General features: G+C 37.1%; 1 protein-coding gene across 2 annotated transcripts in view; it reads left to right on the top strand.

The window, feature by feature from the left end:
- The first annotated feature begins 601 nt into the window (after window positions 1–601).
- Window positions 602–19,695, top strand: part of PRPF18 (pre-mRNA processing factor 18) — a 46,155-nt gene continuing 27,061 nt past the window's right edge. The window contains exons 1-3 of one of the 2 annotated variants that reach the window (XM_046679641.1): window positions 602–776; window positions 17,168–17,245; window positions 17,361–17,387. In XM_046679641.1, coding sequence (XP_046535597.1) covers window positions 711–776; window positions 17,168–17,245; window positions 17,361–17,387 — 171 coding nt within the window. In that variant the 5' untranslated portion in view covers window positions 602–710. The remainder of the gene's footprint in view (window positions 777–17,167; window positions 17,246–17,360; window positions 17,388–19,695) is intronic. The other variant, XM_046679642.1, reaches the window with a different exon arrangement.

Here is a 19,695-nt window from a genome sequence, read left to right as displayed (position 1 = left end):
AAAATCTTGATTGCTGAACACGTGACCAAAAAAGTTATCTGAGTTTGAGTAAATATTATCACCAAGATATATAAGTAATGTAGAACTGAGGGTGGAAAGACAAATTTACTTCTGAAAACGACTTAAATGGATGTCGTTACTTAAGTTTACAGGGGATTTAACAGGCTAGCAATGAACACTGCCCTTTTCCTCTATATTTATGAACTAGTGGTATTGTTCAGGTTTTTTCACTCTCTAGGACATCAATTTTGGCAAGCAGGTAACTTCAGAAACTGACGTGAACTTCTGGTATCTGTAAGGATCTAGCCTTAATCAACATAATTGAGATGTTCTACCAAGAGGCTTTTGGACCTAAACTAGGAGGTACAAGCAGGTGAAATAACATTGAAAATGCAGCTTGTCGACCTCGGCACGATGAAGAAGACTCCTGTTTTAGTCCAACTTCATTTGTGTCTCTACTAGTGGAAACTACAGGCGCGCTGCCGGAGGGCGCCGCCAGGAGGCGTTAATCCCCAGCGGCTGCGTCAACAGCAGGCGCCCCGGAGCGCTGTCTTCCCTCCTCTCGCTCACCCCAGCTTCCGCCGGAAGCGGCCGCTGTCAGTCCCCCTCCGGTGTTTGGACTTGTTTATAGTGGGTTGGCCGCGCCTGGCTGGGCGAGTCTTGATCCCAGAGTCGGAGAGGGAAACTCAAGCTTAAACGGCGGCAGCGAGATGGACATTTTGAAGTCGGAGATCCTCCGGAAGCGGCAGCTGGTAGAGGACAGGAACCTGTTGGTGGTGAGGAGCCTTGGGGTGGTGGGGCGCTGGCGTCGAGGAGTTGTGGGGCGTGGGGAGGGGCTGGAAGGGATTCGAGGCGCGGAAGGGGCTTAGGGAGAGCCCGCCACCATCCCGGGGCGGCCCCTCTAGGTCCCCTCCCCCGACCTCTTACCCGGGAGCATTAGGGAGGACGGGGGGCAATTGCAGGAAAACCCAAGATTTTGGCAATTTACCCCCCGCAGCTGCCCCTTTGTACCCACTCTCCCATGTGTCGGTGTTCTTCCGACGGGCCCCGATTCTTGTGGTCGTTCACGCTGGTCATTTCACTAAAGATTTGTGCCCAACTGAAATAGAGGAAGAGCCGACTCGGGATTTAAGTCTTTGAGTCCTTCCTACTCGTAAAACCTGATGTGTTATTAAATTCTCCACCCCGACCCCCGCCCGCCCCAAACACGTACAAAAGTCTGTTAGGCAGCTCTTCACCGATAGGAAGGCTAAAACTGTTTTGGAGAAACCGTGGAGGAGGAGAAAGAATTACGTGATTTAGGAACTTCCTTAAGTTGATCTCCACTTCTTTATCGCGTGACAATAACGTAGATCACCGGTTCTCATAGCTGTTGGTCTCAGGACCTCTGTACACTCTTGCAAATTATTGAGGCTCCCAAAGGGCTTTTGTTTATGTGTTTATCGATATTTACTGTATTAGAAGTTAAAGCTGAGAAGTTTTAAAAATACTCATATATTAATCCGTTGATCATTTGGAAAGTATTGGTTCACTGAGTTGTGCAGATCTTCCAAATGTTGACATACTTCTTTACACAGTATTAAAAGAAATCACATTATTTAATATCACCAGTGAGAAACGTCTTTAAGTATTGGGAAACCGTAAGCTCATGTTGGCAGATCTGAGTTCTCCACAATTTTAATTTTCACTTGAAAACTGAAATTTTACCATTGGCAACAGTGCTATCAGTTGCTTCCCTGAAGTGACAGGCTCACCTTGTTCACTTCTGGGAAGTTATCTGCCAGATACCTCCGTCTGAGTAACCATAGTTTGTCTCTCAGGTATTTTTTCATGTAAAGATGATATTCCACGAAAAAAGCAGCTGGTTTAGTTTGCAACTTAATCACACAAGTGCTCTCCCTCCAGACAACCATCCTACTTTGGTATAAATGAGAAGGGCTTTATGTGTACTTCCTGTTTCATCAAGGGATATTAAAGAGTTGCGATCAGCGATCAGGACTTAATTAAATTAATAATCTTACTCTTCGTCAAGGAGATTGTTAAGTGAAACTGCCTGCTCCCTCCTTTACTTAGTGCTGAAGAATGCAGTGACTGCTGGTACCCTTTAGTTCCACTGCCTTGATTCTTGTTAAGGCCTCCGGAGACTTACTGTTGCTTTCATCCTTAGTGCAAATGTCCAAGAGTGAACAGGCAAGTAACACCTTAGTATTGAAGATAGTTTTGACATCACGGGCCCTCTCAACAGGGTCTTAAGGAACCCACGGATCTATGGACCAGACTTTGAGAACATCTGCTTAGATCTTTGGATATAATGTATGGTTAATGTATATGATATAGTGTAAGAAAGTTGAGATTGCTTGGTGGATGGCAGATTTCATAATCAGTGAAACTTTAAAAACAATTGGCAAAGTGGGAGCTAGTTAAACAGAATGTTATTTAGCAGATAAGTGGGGAAAGCTTGTCCATATTTGTAGCTTAGTATTTTTGTCTCTACGTTAGGGATCTTTTTATTTTGATGAGTGACTTGGGAATATTTTTAAAAACTTTTATTTTCTTATTTTTTTTATTTCATTGAGGTCATGATGGTTTAAAACATTGTGAAATTTCAGTTGTATGTTTTATTTATCAATTTCTGTATTGACTGCATCATGCTCACCACCAATAGTCTAATTTTTATTTGTTACCATATATATGTGCCCCTTTAGCCCTTTTGCCCTCCCGCAACACCATTCCCCTCTGGTAACCACTAATCTGTTCTCTTTGTCCATGTGTTTGTTTATCTTCCATATATGAGTGAAATCATGCAGTATTTGTCTTTCTCTGTCTAGTTTATTTCACTTAACATAATACCCTCAAGGTCTATCCATGTTGTTGCAAATGGGCTGATTTTGTCTTTTTATATGGCTGAGTAATATTCCATTTTATATATGTATACCACATCTTCTTTTATCCAGTCATCAATTGTTGGCACTTGGGTTGCTTCCACTTCTTGGCTGTTGTGAATAATGCTGCAGTGAACATAGGGGTGCATAAGTCTCTTTGAATTGTTGATTTCAAGTTGTTTAGATAGATACCCTGTAGTGGGATAACTGGGTCATATGATATTTCTATTTTTAACTTTTTCAGAAATCTCCATACTGTTTTCCGTAGTGGCCACGCCAGTTTGCATTCCCACCAGCAGTGTATGAGGGTTCCCTTTGAAAAAACTATTTAGGTGTTGGAATGTGTAGTTGATGTTAGGAAGGGCCAGCATGTTGAAATCTAAGTGCTTTAGAGCGAAAATCACAAAAAGCTTAGCTCAGCTCACCCTCAGCCTTTACAGCGTGTGTATTTGCATAATCAGGTAGGTGAGTGCTCTTGCATGATATAAGAGAATGTATGTAACCAGACATCTTTTCTTTTTGTACGTGTGAGAAGACAGTTTTTTGATTTGCAGCTGTATGATTTTGTATAGAATCAGTTCCTTTGTAGCCTTTATCCTTCTGCATCATAGTGTCCGTCAGTAGCTTTCCAACTTTTTTCACTGCCCCAGCCGCAGTAAGAAATAAATTTTTATATTTTGCGCTGATATATATATATATATATGACAAAAGTTTCATGAAACAATTCTTACCTTAACTACAGGTGATTCTATATGTTTTATTATTTTAATCTATTCTGTTTCATTTTTTAAAAAATGCTGGTCAGGGATCAGTGACTTATTTTCATTGCCCTGTCTGCAGCTGGCAGACACCTGGCTGTGTTGTATTGTTCTTCCAGAAGAGCTGCCTCATCTTGGTCAGTACAAGCGGTATCCCAGCCTTTTTCTTGTCAGTCTGATGGTTGGATAGTAAACGCGTTGTGAGTGCCCCTTTGTTAGACTGGAGAGGCTTCTACAGTAGCGTCCTGTCGCCTGTCCTGCAGTGTGCTGCCTGGTGTGACTGCTCTGAGGTGGCTGCAGTCTCTGCCTAGCTCGAATCCCAATGCTGTGGAACCCCGCTATTGGTGAATCTTCATTTAACACAAAGCCTCATTTATGTGGGGAACCAGGTTGCTTGGGGAACTTAATGGGGCATATTTAGCAGTTTTATTAGTTGTGGTTATGAGGATGGGCTTTGTGTAGAATTCTAGCTTTGTTTTTTCCCAGTATTTATTGAATGTTTCCTCTATGGATACTACAGTGTGCCATGCAAGACTTAAAAAGAAAATAATGCTTGAGCCTTTTCTTTAAGGAACATGCATTCAGTTTCACAGAGAATGTAGACGCCAACAGCAAGAAACTCCTCCCCTTTTCCCCTGTAAAATGAATAAGGTATGGGGTATAGCGTGGGTCAGAACTTCCCCCTGCACGTTGGATCCCAACTTCTCTTTTTTAGCATTATCAGGAGCCCTAATGTCATTTATTCCCTTTCTTCGTGTCTTCAGTCTCTCTCCTGGCTTTTCCCCATCAGCACCTAAACATACAGATGTCTCTCCTATCTTTAAAAAGGTTTTTTTCTTTTTTTTAAGTAACCGTCCTTTTTCTTTACAGCCAAGCTTCTTAAAATAAATTTTAATTCTCAGTCACTCCTTCACCTGATGCTTACTGGTTTGTGCCCTGACCGCTGTACTGAGCCCATTCTAATTAGGGCCAGCAGTGCCCTCCACGTCTTCCTCCCCAGCCTCGACAGCACTGGGCACTCCTGCCCGCTCCTTTCTCGGCTCTGCCCTCGGCGTCTCCTGACCTCAGCTGCCTGTTTGTCCTCCTGCTTCTTGGGCTCCTTATTCTTGATCTCCTTTACAGGCTTATTCTTTTTTTCTTTTTTCTTTATTTCTCCTCCCTTAAATATTTGTTCATGCCTAGGCCACTTTCTCTTCACTGAATATTCTCTTATATTAATTTCATATTCCCCTCAGATTTCTAGTTACCATCTGTGTCACGGGGTCTTAAATGGGGCCTTTGGATGGACTTTAGAGTATCCATCAGCTCCTTGAAATTTTATAAAAAATTTAGCACATATATATGCCCCCTCTTCTCCGCCTCCTATGTATGATACTGTTAAGGAGATCTTTGACTCAGAAGTTGGAGAACGAGTCGTTTCTGTGCTGGTGAGAATCTCTCTGTACATCATTCCCTAGCGCGAGTCAGTTGTTCCAGCTCTATTGAAGCTTTTTCGTTTTTTCAGTTCTTTGAACTTGCCTTTCTAAACATTTATTTATCCCTTTCTGCAATCTTCTATAATCCTCGCCAACTCCTCTCTTTCTTTAGTCAGTGAGGAGCCTTAAACATTTTTTTAATATAGTGAAAAAACTGTGTCGTAGATTGTGTCATGTTGATACTGTATTTTGACGTCTGCTGCAAAGTAGATTTTTTCCCTCAACATTTTACTGAGAAAATTTTCAAATGTAGTAAAAACTTAAAAGAATTGTACAGTGAACACCCATATATGCCTGCCACCTAGATTCTACAATTAAACCCGCAGTTAATATGTTACAATATTTGCTTTATCACGTAACTGTCCATCTATCCATCACTCTATCCATTCATCTAACAATGCAGAAACTGCTTTTATCTCAGCATATTTATAGCAGGCAGAACATTTTAGGATAGTGATGGGCTGTTTTAGTAGCTTCTCCACAGTTTGATGAAGGGGCATTCATATGCTAAGTATTTATTCTTTCAACTGTCATAAATTAGCAATAAAAAGCTGGGACACCACTTGATACAACCAAGGATGAGGCAGCTCTTCTGGCACCATATAAACAAGTGTTTTTCAGCTGCAGATAGGGTAATGAAAACAATTTACTGATTTTATGCGTTTCAAATTAAGTCGTAGACATTGGTACACTTTACCCCTAAACCATTTTGCATGCATATCATTAACTAGAATTCAGTATTTATTTATGCTTTTTGTGTGTATACAAAAATTTACATATGAAGAAATAGACAAATCTTAAGTGTACCAGTCAGTGTATTTTGACAAATGTATATGCCTGTGTAATCCTGTCTGTATCAAGATACAGAATATTACCTTCCAGCCAGTCCCTGTCCCTACGATCCCCAGAAGCAACCACTATTTAGATTTCTTTATACCGTTTATTAGTTTTGCTTGCTCCAGAATTTCACATAAATGGGGTCATACTATGTACTCTTTTGTGTCCCATTTTGTTGAGTCAGAATCATGTTTTGAGTTTTATCCATATTGTTGCATGTATCAGCTGTTTATTCTTTTTACTGCTGAACAGTATTCCATTGTGTGAGTACATCCAGTTTTTTAATCCATTCTCCTGATGATGGGCACCTGGGATGTTTCCAGGATTTGGCTATTAAGATTAAATCTACTGTGAACCTTCTTGTATAAGTCTTACTTTCATTTCTCTTAAGAAAATACTGAGGCGTGGAATTGCTGGGTTATGGAATATGCATCTGTTTAATTTTATAAAAAACCACTAGACCTTTTTCCAAAGTGGCTGGACCGTGTTACACATCCACCAGCGAAGTAAGGGAGTTCAGATACCCTACATCCTTGTCAACAATTTGTGTTGTCAGTCTTTTTAATTTTACCCATTCTAGTGGATGTGTAGTGGTATTGCATTGTTGTTTTAATTTACATCTTCCTCATACTCAATGATATTAAGTACTTTTCATGTGTTTTTTGACCATTGGTATATCTTTTGTGAAGTGTCTGAAAAAGTTGCTTGCATATTTTTTTTGGTGAGGAAGATTGACCCTGAGCTAACATACATTGCCAATCTTGCTCTTTTTGCTTGAAGATTGCCCCTGAGCTAAATTCTGTGCCAGTCTTCCTCTATTTTGTATGTAGGATGCTGCCACACCATGGCTTGATGAGCAGTGTTTGGGTCTGTGCCTGGGATCCGAACCTGCTGCTGAAGCAGAGCCTGTGAACTTAACCGCTCTGCCACTGGGCCGGCCCTGAAAATTGCTTGCATACTTTTTAATTGGGTTGGTGTTTTTCTTCTTACTGATTTCAAAGAATCCTTTATATATCTTGGATGCCAGTCCTTTATCAGATGAATGTTTTGTGAATATTTTCTCCCACACTGGATTTTCTCTTCATTTTCTTGATAGTATCTTCTGATGAGCAAAAGGTTTTAATTTTGAGAAAGCCCAGTTTATCAATGTGTAATGATTATTGTTTTCTGTGTCCTGTCTGGAAATATAAAAGAATATAACCAGTTGGAAAACACTTTGGCAGTTTCTTGGAAGTTAAACGTACACCTGTTGTGTGATTGAGTCATTCCACCCCTAGGCATTTACTCGAGTAACATATTTTCTTATGTTCTAAAAGCTTTATGATTTTATCTTTTATAAGAAACAGGGTTTTTAAAAAGTTTCAATTAGTTTTTTGTCTGATGTGAGGTAGGAGTGCGGTTTACTGCTTTCCATGTGGTTATCCAGTTGTTCCAGCCCCATTTACTGAAAATAGTTTTCTTTTCCCTTTGGATGGTTTTGGTGTCTTCAAATCAAGTAGTCTGCAGAATCAGATAGTTGTGGAAGTGTGGCTCCATTCTGGATGCTCTGTTCTGTTCCCTTCATCTGTTTGTTGATCCTTATCCCAGTGCCACACTGTCTTGATTACTGTAGCATTATGGTGAGTCTTAAAGTCAGACAGTGTAAATCTACCACTACTACTGCCAGTTTTTCTTTTACTCTTGCTTGCTTTTCTCCTGATACTCCCCTTCCTCCTCCCTTTTCTCCACATCATCATCAACACTTATTTCTTGTCTTTTTGGTAATAGCCATTCTAACAGGTGTGAGGTGATATCTCATTGTGGTTTTGATTTACATTTCCCTGATGATTCGTGATATTGAACATCTTTTGATGTACCTGTTGGCCATCTCTCTGTCTTCTTTGGAAAAGTGTCTATTCAGATCCTCTGCCTATTTTTTAACCAGATTTTTTTTTTTACTGTTGGAGTTGTATGAAGTGTTTATATATTTTGGATATTAACCCCTTATCAGATATATGATTTGCAAGTATTTTCTCCCATTCCATAGATTTCCTTTTCATTTTGTTGATGGTTCCCTTTACTGTGCAAACCTTTTTAGTTTGATATAGTGTCTTGTTTATTTTTGTTTTTGTTGCCTTTGCTTTTGGAGTTGGATCCAAAAACTTATCGCTGAGACCGATGTTAAGGAGCTTACTGCCTATATTTTCTTCTAGGAGTTTTATGGTTTCTGGTCTTACATTCAAGTCTCTAATCTATTTTGAGTTGATTTATGTGTATGGTGTGAAATAATAGTCTAGTTTCATTCTTTTGCATGTGCCTATGTTGTTTTCTCAATATCATTTATTAAAGAGACTGTCCTTTCCCCATTGTATATTCTTGGCTCCTTTGTTGTAAATTAATTGACCACATATGTGTGGGTTTATTTCTGGGCTCTTTATTCTGTTCCATTGTTCTATATGTCTGTTTTTATGCCAATACCATTCTGTTTGGATTACTATAGCTTTGTAATATACTTTGAAATCAGGGAGCATGATGCCTCCAGTTTTGTTCTTCTTTCTCAAGATTGTCTTGGCTATTCAGGGTCTTTTTAGGTTCCATACAAATTTTAGGATTCCATTTCTGTGAAAATGCCATTGGAATTTTGATAGAGATTGCATTGAATCTATATATTGCTTTGGGTAATAAAGACATTTTAACGCTATTCTTTTTATCCATGAGCACAGAATATCTTTCCAATTATGTCTTCTTTCATCAGTGTCATATAGTTTTCAAGGTACAGGTCTTTCACCTCCTGGGTTAAATTTATTCCTAGTTATTTTATTCTTTTTGATGCAATTGTACATGGGATTGTTTTCTTAATTTCTCTTTCTGATACTTCAATATTAGTGTATAGAAATACAGCAGATTTTTGTATATTGATCTTGTATCCTTTAACTTTACTGAATTCATTTATTAGTTCTAACAGTTTTTTGTTGGAGTTTTTAGGGTTTTCTCCATATAGTATCATGTCATCTGCAAATAGTGACAGTGTTACTTCTTCCTTTCCAATTTGGATTCCTTTTACTTCTTTTTGCCAAATTGCTCTGGTTAGGACTTCCAGTACTGTGTTGAAAAGAAGTGGCGAGTGTGGGCATCCTTGACTTGTTCCTGTTCTTAGAGGAAAAGCTTTCAGCTTTTACCATTGAGTATGATGTTAGCTGTGGTCTTGTCATATATGGCCTTTCTTATGTTGAGGTACATTCCCTATATCCTCACTTCATTGAGAGTTTTTATCATTAAATGGATGTTGAATTTTGTCCAGTGCTTTTTCTGCATCTATTGAGATGATTCTATGATTTTTTATCCTTAATTTTGTTCATGTGCTATATCACATTGATGGATTTGTGGATGTTGGACTATCCTTGCATCTTTAGAATAAATCTCACTCGATCATGGTATACGATCCTTTTAATGTATTGTTGAATTTGGTTTGCTAATATTTTGTTGAGGATTTTGTATCTGTGTTCATCAGAGATATTAGCCTGTAATTTTCTTTTTTTGTGATGTCCTTGTCTGGTTTTGGTATCAAGGTAATGCTGGCCTCATGAAATGAATTTGGAAGCGTTCCCTTCTCTTCTATTTTTGGAAGAGTTTGAGAAGGACTGGCATTAATTCTTCTTTGAATATTTGGTAGAAATCACCATCTGGTCCTGGATTTTTGTTTTTGGGGGAAGTTTTTGATTACTGACTTAATCTCCTTACTAGTAATCAGTCTATTCAGATTTTCTGTTTCTCATGATTCAGTCTTAGAAGGTTGTATGTCTCCAGGAATTTATCCATTTTTTCTAGGTTGTACAGTTTGTTGGTGTATAGTTGTTCATAGTAGTCTCTTATGATCTTTTGTATTTCTGTGATATCATTTGTAAGATCTCCTCTTTCATTTCTGATTTTGTTTATTTGAGCCCTTTCTCTTTTTTTCTTGGTGAGTCTAACTAAAGCTGTGTCAATTTTTTTTATCTTTTCAAAGAACCAGCTCTTAGTTTCATTGATCTTCTCTATTGTCTTTTTAGTCTCTATTTCATTTATTTCTGCTCTGATCTTTGTTGTTTCCTTCCTTTTACTAACTTTGGGCTTTGTTCTTTTTTTTAGTTCCTTGAGGAGTAAAGTTAGGTTGTTTATTTGAGATTTCTTGTTGCTTGAGGTAGACATTTATTGCTATAGACTTTTCTCTTAGACTGCTTTTGCTGTATTCCATAAATTTTGGTATGTTGTATTTCCATTTTCATTTGTCTCAGAGTTTTTTTGTTTTCCCCTTTGATTTTTTCATTGACCCATTGGTTGTTCAGTAGCATATTGTTTAACCTCCACGTATTTGTGAATGTAGCATATTGTTTAATCTCCACATATTCGTGAATTTTCCAGTTTTCTTCTTGTAATTTCTAGTTTTATACCATAATGGTCAGAAAAGATGCTTGATATTATTTCAGTCTTCTTAAATTTGTTAAGACTTGTTTTGTGGCCTAACTTATGATCTATCCTAGAGAATGTTCCATGTGCACTTGAGAAAAATATGTATTCTGCTTCTTTTGGATGGAATGTTCTGTGTATGTTAAATCTATCTAGTCTAATGAGTCATTTAAGACCAATGTTTTCTTAGTGATTTTTCTGTCTGGATGATACTATCCATTGATGTGGCCTTGTGTCTCTTTAAATTGTGTTTGCATGCCCTTCCATTTGGTATATTACTTTAGACTCTTTCAGGCTTATTTTCTTCAGCAAGATGTTGACCCTGCCACATGGTTTGTGATCTGACACATATTGTCTTTCTTTGCATATCCAAGCTGTATATTTGTTAGCTCTCCATTGTCTTTTTGTAGAGTTCTTGATGATGTTTGTATTCCATTTATATGAACACTAAAAACCTTAACATGACTAAAAGAATAATAATTCTTAATTAGTGAAATGTTGACAATCCTGGTTGCATGTTGTTTTTGATTTTGATTTTTCTTTATTAGTAAGGGCAGACATTTCAGGTGATACTGTAGAAAGGTTTCTGTATGTTAGTCCTATGGATCTCAGTTTTAAAATCCAGAAAGTACAACTTGACAGAGTCCAAGAATAACATTTGTAAAGTAGCATGTAGGAGTTAGCTTCTGTCTTTAGAAGGAGAAACAAGTACACCCTTTGTAGTTTGTTTTTAAAATCTGTCAGGATGAAAGGTCCAATGGAAATGTTAGGTGCTATAGGAGAGCATTCAAAGTAGTTTAACCATCAGTTCATGTGCTGTCTTAAAATAAATACCAACCACTTTTAGATTTTTGTGTTTGAGGGACTATATTTTACATTCAATAGTTAATTCAATTAAATTAGAGTTTGAAAATTTTGAATACAGTTAGAAAAGAAATTAAATTTGTAAAATGAGTAAACAAGTCCTAAAGTCTAAGTGTGGCTCCATTCCTAGAGAGCTCTTAACTTTGGGCAAGTTGTCTAACTCACCTGAGCTATGTATAAAGGGAGTATATTACCAATAGTCAAGTTCTAAAATTCAGCAATTTTAATTCTGTCATAAATGTATCCATAACACTTTATGTTTCAAAGTGTATTTTCAGTGTTTATAGACACAGTGTTTATAAACACAGTGAACATTATTTATGAATTATTTACAAAATAATGTTTTGTAATTAGAAATCACTGCTTTAGTTCCTTTCTTACAAACTACTCTTGTTTTTAAACAAAAAGTAGAGAGTAACATTTGAAACATGATCAAGAACCTTTTGTTTTTGACAACTTTTTGTTATGAAGTAAAGGGTCACATAGTACAAAGGGAAATATTTTTATTTTTCTCTCGATACCTCTTTAAAAGGTAAAGCAAATTAAGTTTCTTATTAATAGATCATTCATTCAAATGATTCAAAATTTAGGACATACTGAAGGGTTTACAGTTATACACCACATAGTGACATTTCTGTCAACAGTGGATCAAATATACAGCGGTGGTCCCATAAGATTAGTACCATTAGCCTAGGTGTGTAGTAAGCTATCCCATGTAGGTTTGTATAAGTGCACTCTGTGATGTTTGTACAGTGACGAAATCGCCTAACAACACGTTTCTCAGAATGTATCCCTGTCATTAAGTGACACGTGACTGTAGAATAAAGTTTCCTTCTTACCCTTGTCCCCAAGCTGCTCAATTCACCTCCTCCAAAGCACCTAACATTCATTTTTGTGTATCCTATAATTATTTCATGCATATAAAAGCAAATGTGGAAAAGAGGCAAATGTGAGTGTATTCTTTTCTCCTTTTTTAATACAAACGGTAGCATACTAGATCCATGCCTGTGCACTTGCACAAGTGTTTTTCATTTATCAAAAATATAAAAGCAACTTAATTTTTAAAAAATCCCCTTTAACAGAAATTGACAGAATTCTGAAATTGAAACAAAGGGAGGAGCTATAATAACCATTATGAAAGATACTGGAAAACAAAATAATTAGGGAGAATAATGCATTAATATGTTATAATAAATTGAAAAATCCAAGTAAGTAAATGACTGAAAACTACAGGAATTAGAAAATCTGAACAAACCAGTAAGTGAGGAGGAAATAAGAAAAGTCTGACAACTAAGAGAGGAGTGACTGAAGGAGGGAATTACAGTTGAATTGAAGACTGCTTAAAATAAGTCAGAGAAGATCCTTTAGATTTGCGCCTTGGACATTATTTCTGACGTCAGTGGATTCTTCAGTGGAGCACTAATGAATGAATGCCCAATTTTTGGGGTGCTGCAAAGAGAATTGGAGGTGAGGAAATGGAGATATTTATGAGAAAAGATTTTAGTGTAGTTCTGCTGTAAATGGCCCTTAGCATGATATCTAGTGCAGAGTAAAGAATTTTTCCCTTAAGGTAGGAGAGTCTTGAGCCTATTTAAGTGATGCTGGTCAGGAGCCAGTAGAGAGGGAAAAGGTGAAGATTCAGAAGAGAAAATAGATGATTGATTTTGAGGGGTCCCTGGGAAAGGCAGGAGGAATTGAGATCCGGAATACAGCTGGGAGGGATTGGAGGAGGCTTTCCTCTCCCATTCTGATAGCAAGAAAGGACTGGTGCTGAGACGAGTCCTTGTTTGATGGCTTTCCCTTTCTCTGTAGAGTAGAGTGGCTTAGTCATTTGGTGAAATGAGGGAAGAAGTGAAGGGATAAGAGGTTTGAGAAAATGGGGAATGTGTGATGGTCAGTGTAGATGATAGGAGAGAAAACTGAGTGGATAAATACACCAAGATCAGTGGGCAGCATTGAGGCCCAAGTGGTTTGTCAGCATTGCTTAGCATACTGGGACAGGCGTGGAGAATGCCAACAGGTGGATTCTTCTAGGACAGTGGTTCACACTTACTGGTCTCAAGACCTCTCCATTCTTAATTATTTTTGGCTCCAGAGATGGTTTGTTTATGTAGCATATATTTATTTATAATTACTCTTGGAAATTTAAAAATATTTATTTACATTTCATACAATAATAAACCTATGTGTATTAACACAGTACGTTTTTATGAAAACTGTATTTTCCAAAACAAATTTAGTGAGAAGAATGGCATTGTTTTACATTTTCAGAAATCTCTTTAATCTCTGGCACATTAGAAGACAGTTGAATTCTCCTGTTTCTCCATTCAGCCATTGTGATATGTTGTTTTTGTTTAAGTATATGAAGAAACTTCATCCTCACACAGATAGGTAGTTGGAAAAGGGAATATTTTAATAGCTTTTTCAGATAATTGTGGATATTCTTCTTTGATACTATACGAAAACTAGACAAGTGGTAAGTTTCTTAAAGATTAGAGTTTGGATTCTGACCCATATCGATGAACTTTTCATATCAACGAACTTTTCTTATATTGAAATCCATTGATCTGTTCTGCTCTGTGTGTGTTCTGATCCATTCTGCCCATAGATCTTTTGCCTATGCATAATTTTGTAACGTCTTGCCTTTGTAACATCAGGGTTTGCTGAGTTATACAGATCTTCTGAATGTTAATGTTTCATTAATGTGATAAAAAAATTGCATTACTATCACCACTGATTTCATCAGAAAAGCCTTTAAGTATTGGGAACCCATCAAGTTCACAGTGATGGATACAAGTTTTCCACCATTCTAGTTTTTGCTTGAAAGATGGAATTTTATCATAGGCAACAAATGCTATTGTTGTTTTCCTTTAAGTGACAGGCTTGCCTTGTTCAGTTCTGAGAAAATGTTTGCCAAATAAGTCTGAATAATCAAACAGTTGCACAAGTGCTTTTCTTTGAGACAGCTACCCTACTTCATTATGTAGCAGAAAAGCTTTCTGTTTCATTTCATTATATCAAATATTAAAAGGCTATGTACTCGAGGGTTGAGATTTAGTAAAATTGTGCTTTATCAAGACATTCTTAAGAGAAACCAGCCTTTTTATTTTCCTGCAAGTGCATGGTGGTGAAGAAGGCAGTGAACACTGGTATATAAAGTACTTAGCCTTTATTTATGCTGAAGTTTCAGTAGTTTTCCTCACCCTTGCTGTCGTACCATCATTGCAAGTATGAGCACAGAGAAAAGGGGCCACAAGATGTTATTATGAAAATAAACTAGACCTTGCAGAACCTCTGAAAAGGTCTTAGGGACGGACCCCCAGAGGTCCACGAACCGCATTTTGGAAATTGATGTTTTAGGCTTAAGATTTTGTTAGGTGTGTTCAGTGGAATTGAGACGTGATAGTAAAAGATAGCAGTCATTAAAGATTGAACTATGGACCCTGGTCTGGAGAGTCCTTTTACTTTGTTCCTACATATCAGTCCTTTCTGAGTGGATACCAATATATGTTTGCTAACTTATTTTTTTGAAATATGACAGTTACATGCTACATAGTCAAAAGGAACAGTTTGTGACGCTGAAATAACATTTTGGGAGTGAAGAACTGTAGCTTGGAGTACTGGATCAGTACAGAGGGTTTCAGGACCAGAGTTCTAGTCCTGCCTCTCTTACTCCTAAGGCTTTCGGAGTTCTGGGAAGGTCATCTAACCTTCCTAGTTCTCAGGTTTCTCATCGCTAAGATCAAGTTAATAGTATCTGCTCCCACCTTTCTCAGGGTGGTTCTGATATTACCCCAGGTAGTATCTTCAGCTTTATAGATGTAAAGCTGTGCTTGCTGTGTGGTCGATAAGTCAATAAATGTTTATTGAGTTAATGAATGAACTTAAAAACACTGGTTATTATGAAAGTTTTAAACATACACAAAAATATAATTGTAAAATGAACCCCTGTCTACCCTTCCCCTAACACATGTAACACTAGAAAGTAACATCATGTTCTCATATAAACAAAATATGATCACACCCAACAAAATTAAAATTGGGTTCTTAACACCATCAAATACTCCTCTCACTTTCAAATATCCCCAATTGAATTAAAATACACACACATATATATTCTTTTGTAGTTGGTTTGTTCAAATCAGATCCACACAAAGTCTACTCATTGCATTTGTTTTTTATGACACTTGTTTCTTTTTTCTTCTTCTTCTCCCCAAAGCCCCCCCAGTACATAGTTGTATATTCCAGTTGTAGGTCCTTCTGGTTGTGCTGTGTGGGATGCCGCCTCAGCATTTCTTGGTGAGCAGTACAGTGTCTGTGCCCAGGATCCGAACTAGCGAAACTCTGGGCTGCCAAAGCAGAGCGCATGAACTTAACCACTTGGCCACAGGGCTGGCCCTCTTGTTTCTTTTAATTGGGAACATTTCATTCCCCCAGACCCCTTTTTATGCCATTAACTTGTTGGGGAAACTGGGGCTAGTTTTGTAAAAGTCTGTGTTTAATTGCTTCCCAGTGGTGTTATTTAGCTTATTCCTCTATTCCCTACATTTTTCGCAAATGGAAGTTAGACCTACGTGTTTGACTAGATTCAGATTGAGCTTTTTGGCAAGAATGCTTTATAGATGGTGCTGTGTACTTCCTGTGTATATCACAGAGGAGGTGCATAATGTTTTCCTGGTGCTGAGCTTGATGGTGGTTCAAGTGTTGGCAGACTGATCTTTCCATTGTTCACCATCAACCTTTCTTGTAATGGTCTTAGTATCCATCGATGGTCATTCCCTGAGTGAATGAGCTTTAAAAGTATGACGTGCTAAATACATGTGTGGACAGATTATTGAGGTGCTCTTATAGTAACTACCTATAAAGTAGAGCAGTATCATTTTTTTTTTTTTTTTGAGGAAGATTAGCCCTGAGCTAACTACTGCCAGTCCTCCTCTTTTTTTGCTGAGGAAGCCTGGCCCTGAGCTAACATCTGTGCCCATCTTCCTCTACTTTATACATGGGACGCCTACCACAGCATGGCGTGCTAAGCAGTGCCATGTCCATACCTGGGATCCGAACCCGCGAACCCCGGGCCGCCGAGAAGCAGAACGTGTGAACTTAACTGCTGCGCCACCGGCCCAGCCCCTAGAGCAGTATCTTTATTTGAGCAAAGTCATCAATGAAATAATATCCAAGAGTCAGAGATGTAGATAATAGCAAACCTCCAAATTAGGCACTGTACATTTAACAGCAAGGGTAATTTTATATATCGTATGGAAAGAACTAACATTTTTTCCTCCCGCCAGAGTAGATTTAGAGCTTGTCTCTTTATATCAAATTATATTAAAACAAATACCTTTAAGCCATCTTTTTAATAAAAGTCTTTCCAACACTATTCTATGTCTAGATTATTTTAATAATTGATTAATAAAGTTTTAAGAATTAATACGAACACACTTAATTGATTCATACAGTAAGATTCCAGATGATAAAATGAATTTGGACACACCCTTGGAGCTCTCTTGGTAATGAGATTTAAGATGTCAGCTATCGTTGCCATCATTTTTGTTTGGTCGTTTCTGTTAGGAGAAAATAATTAAATCATCCCATTTTATGTGGTTCATAATGAATCCATTTGTAGAAATCATCATTGAACTCAAACATTGGGAAATTAAATCAAAACACTGTGAACATTTAGAAAATATTGTTAGTTTCTTCTCTTTGCTGTTGGATATGCCTGTGAAAATGAAAACTGCAAGAAAAATACTTCATATTTCCCAGGGTTAGAGGACAGGTAGCATTTTCAGAAAATCAATATAATTTCTATGGAACCAAAAACCTTTATCAAATTCTTGAAAAACTGAAGAATGTTTTCTCATTGTTGACTATGACACATGAAATTTTACTCAAGGACGTATTATTAACTTATTTCTTTCTTCAATAGGAAAATAAAAAATATTTCAAACGTAGTGAACTTGCAAAAAAAGAAGAAGAAGCATATTTTGAAAGATGTGGCTACAAGGTATGAATGCCTGCTTTTATGTTAAGTTGTATATTTCTGAGTTTAAATTTATACAGCTGTTGTGAAAGTAACAAAATTATTGATCTCTGTTCAATTTATCAATGTTATACATTAGCCTATAAATGAGAAGCCATCTGGAGAGGTATGAGTGTTTGTTTTTGTTTTTTCTTTCTTTCTTTTTTTTTTTAAATCTTGAATTTAGGAAAATACATGCATGACTTTTGGCTTGGAATGGTTTGGCTTTTGTGGACGGCATGAAGTGACTTGAGATCAAAGCTTGAACTTTTTTTTTAATTAAGTCCTGAATCTGATACTGCCTCATTTTCATCTCTGCCACCACTCCTCTCCCCACCTCTCCCAATAAAAGTCTCTTTTTAATGGGTTCAAAATGATTTATTCATTCAACAACAGTGGAATTAGCAGTGGTTTTTTCCCTGCTTTCTCCTGAATATTTTAAGCTGTGTTTTTATGTTTGCATTGTTAATAATTCCTTTTGTCCCTAAGTACCTCTACCTGAGATACAGTGTCATATAACATTTATATGCTTTTGTGTAATAAGGGATCACATGTTAAACACTGCTTCGTCTGTTGGATAGAAATATTTTTTAGAAACAAATGAGTTGCCTGGAATACTTTGTATAATTTAGAAGCATGATTGAAATTATCTTTGAGATTACCTAGTTGAATAATGTATTGGGGTTTTTATTGGGAGGGGTTAAAAGTTATGAGGTGAAGTTATCTTTAAGTTATTTTAAAAGAAGACTATATCTAGTTTAATAATTTTTTAACCCAAGTTCAGAGGTTTTAAAATACTTTTGCTAAATCATAAATTTGAAATCAACTTTTTGCTCGTGAAAGTCAACATAAAATAATACTCTTGTGCATGTAATGGGGAAAGTTCTGAAAATTAATTTATCTGGCATAGCATTTCTAGAAGGAAGCATGAGGAATGCGAATGGTATGTATATGCATTTGATTTTATTTTGTAGTGTTGGGAGAGGGCAAGTGTTAAAAATGTGTTTATATTTCTGATATATTTCTAAAATATGAGGGTTTTTATTTGTATTTTGATATTTTCCATAAATATATTGATTTCATTTGCTTCTAGTTTAGGAGATTAAAATGTTTTATGTAAATAATCATCTAACAGATACTCAGAAGGAAGTTTTCTCATCTTTTGCTTACCCAGCATCGTCTAACTGAACGTTGATTTGGAATAAGAATCACTTACTATGGGTTTACTCTCCTGACTTACTGCTTTCCGAGATCCCTAAATCTGAATCTTTTCAATTTGTTATAAAGTAGGAAAATAACTTAAAACAGTGGCAGTTTTGCTTTGTTTAGATTGCATCAGTGATATGACAGTACTTTCTTGTTTCTATAGAGGAAAACACTGAAGCAAAATAATTACTGTAAAGATAGTGCTTTTAACGTTGAGGCCAGCTGGCAAAGTGTCTTAGATCTTTTTCTTCAAGCTGTTAACTGCCATTCTGTAGTTAAAAAGCCTTTTCATCTTGAGATGTTTGGAGAAATACCTAGTGCTTTTTTGTTTTGTTGGGGTTTTTTTGTGAGGAAAATTGGCCCTGAGCTGACATCTGTGCCAATCTCCCTCTATTTTGTATGTGGGACACCGCCACAGCGTGGCTTGGTGAGCGGTGTGTAGGTCTGTGCCCAGGATCTGAACCTGTGAACCCCAGGCCCCCGAAGTGGAGTGTGTGAACTTAACCACTATGCCACTTGGCCAGCCCTGAGAAATACCTATTTTTATGTTTAAAAAGAAAGCATAGATTTTTCTTTCTAAAATGTTTTGATGTTTCCTTCTTGGTAGTTATGAAAATACAGCATGTATTACCTTTATTTCTTTATGGAAACTAGTTACCATTTTTTAAGACTTGATGCTAATTTGGTTTGTGAAAATACGAAAGTTTAGTTTTTTACCTCAGTTTTCTGTTAGCACTGTTAATACTGATAGACATAACCTTTTACCATAAACTATAGAATCATAATTTATATCATTTTTTCCATACGCCCTTTCTTAATTGAATGTGAATTTTCCCTTAACGTTGATTTTCTTTTGTGTTTCTTTCATCTTACTTCTTTTGGCATTTTAGACTTGTCTTATGGTCAGATGGGAAACCATGTTTCAATACCTTTACAGACCTCACAGTGGGGCTTATAAATTGCTGAACACAATCTTCCTAAACTGTGACTTTGGGCAGCAGCCTCAAGAAAATAGATGAAGAGATTTTTTTGTCCCTGCAGGGTCATGTGCAAGAATGCCCACTCTTTTCTTTGTGTGGTATGAGTAGAGAGGTGCCATTTTTCGTTATTTTTCCACAAGGTTCACCACTCCATTTGTGGGCGAGTTTTGTATAGCTTGGGAGTTTTTCTACATGTCCAACAGAGATTTCTGTGCACTTGGATTAGTGGCTTTCAGAAAGTAGGATAGG

Source organism: Equus quagga, chromosome 12 (genome assembly GCF_021613505.1).
Source record: "Equus quagga isolate Etosha38 chromosome 12, UCLA_HA_Equagga_1.0, whole genome shotgun sequence".
Classification (NCBI taxonomy): Eukaryota; Metazoa; Chordata; class Mammalia; order Perissodactyla; family Equidae; genus Equus; species Equus quagga.
Note: the sequence above shows the minus strand (reverse complement) of the source record. Positions and strands in the feature narration are given on the sequence as shown.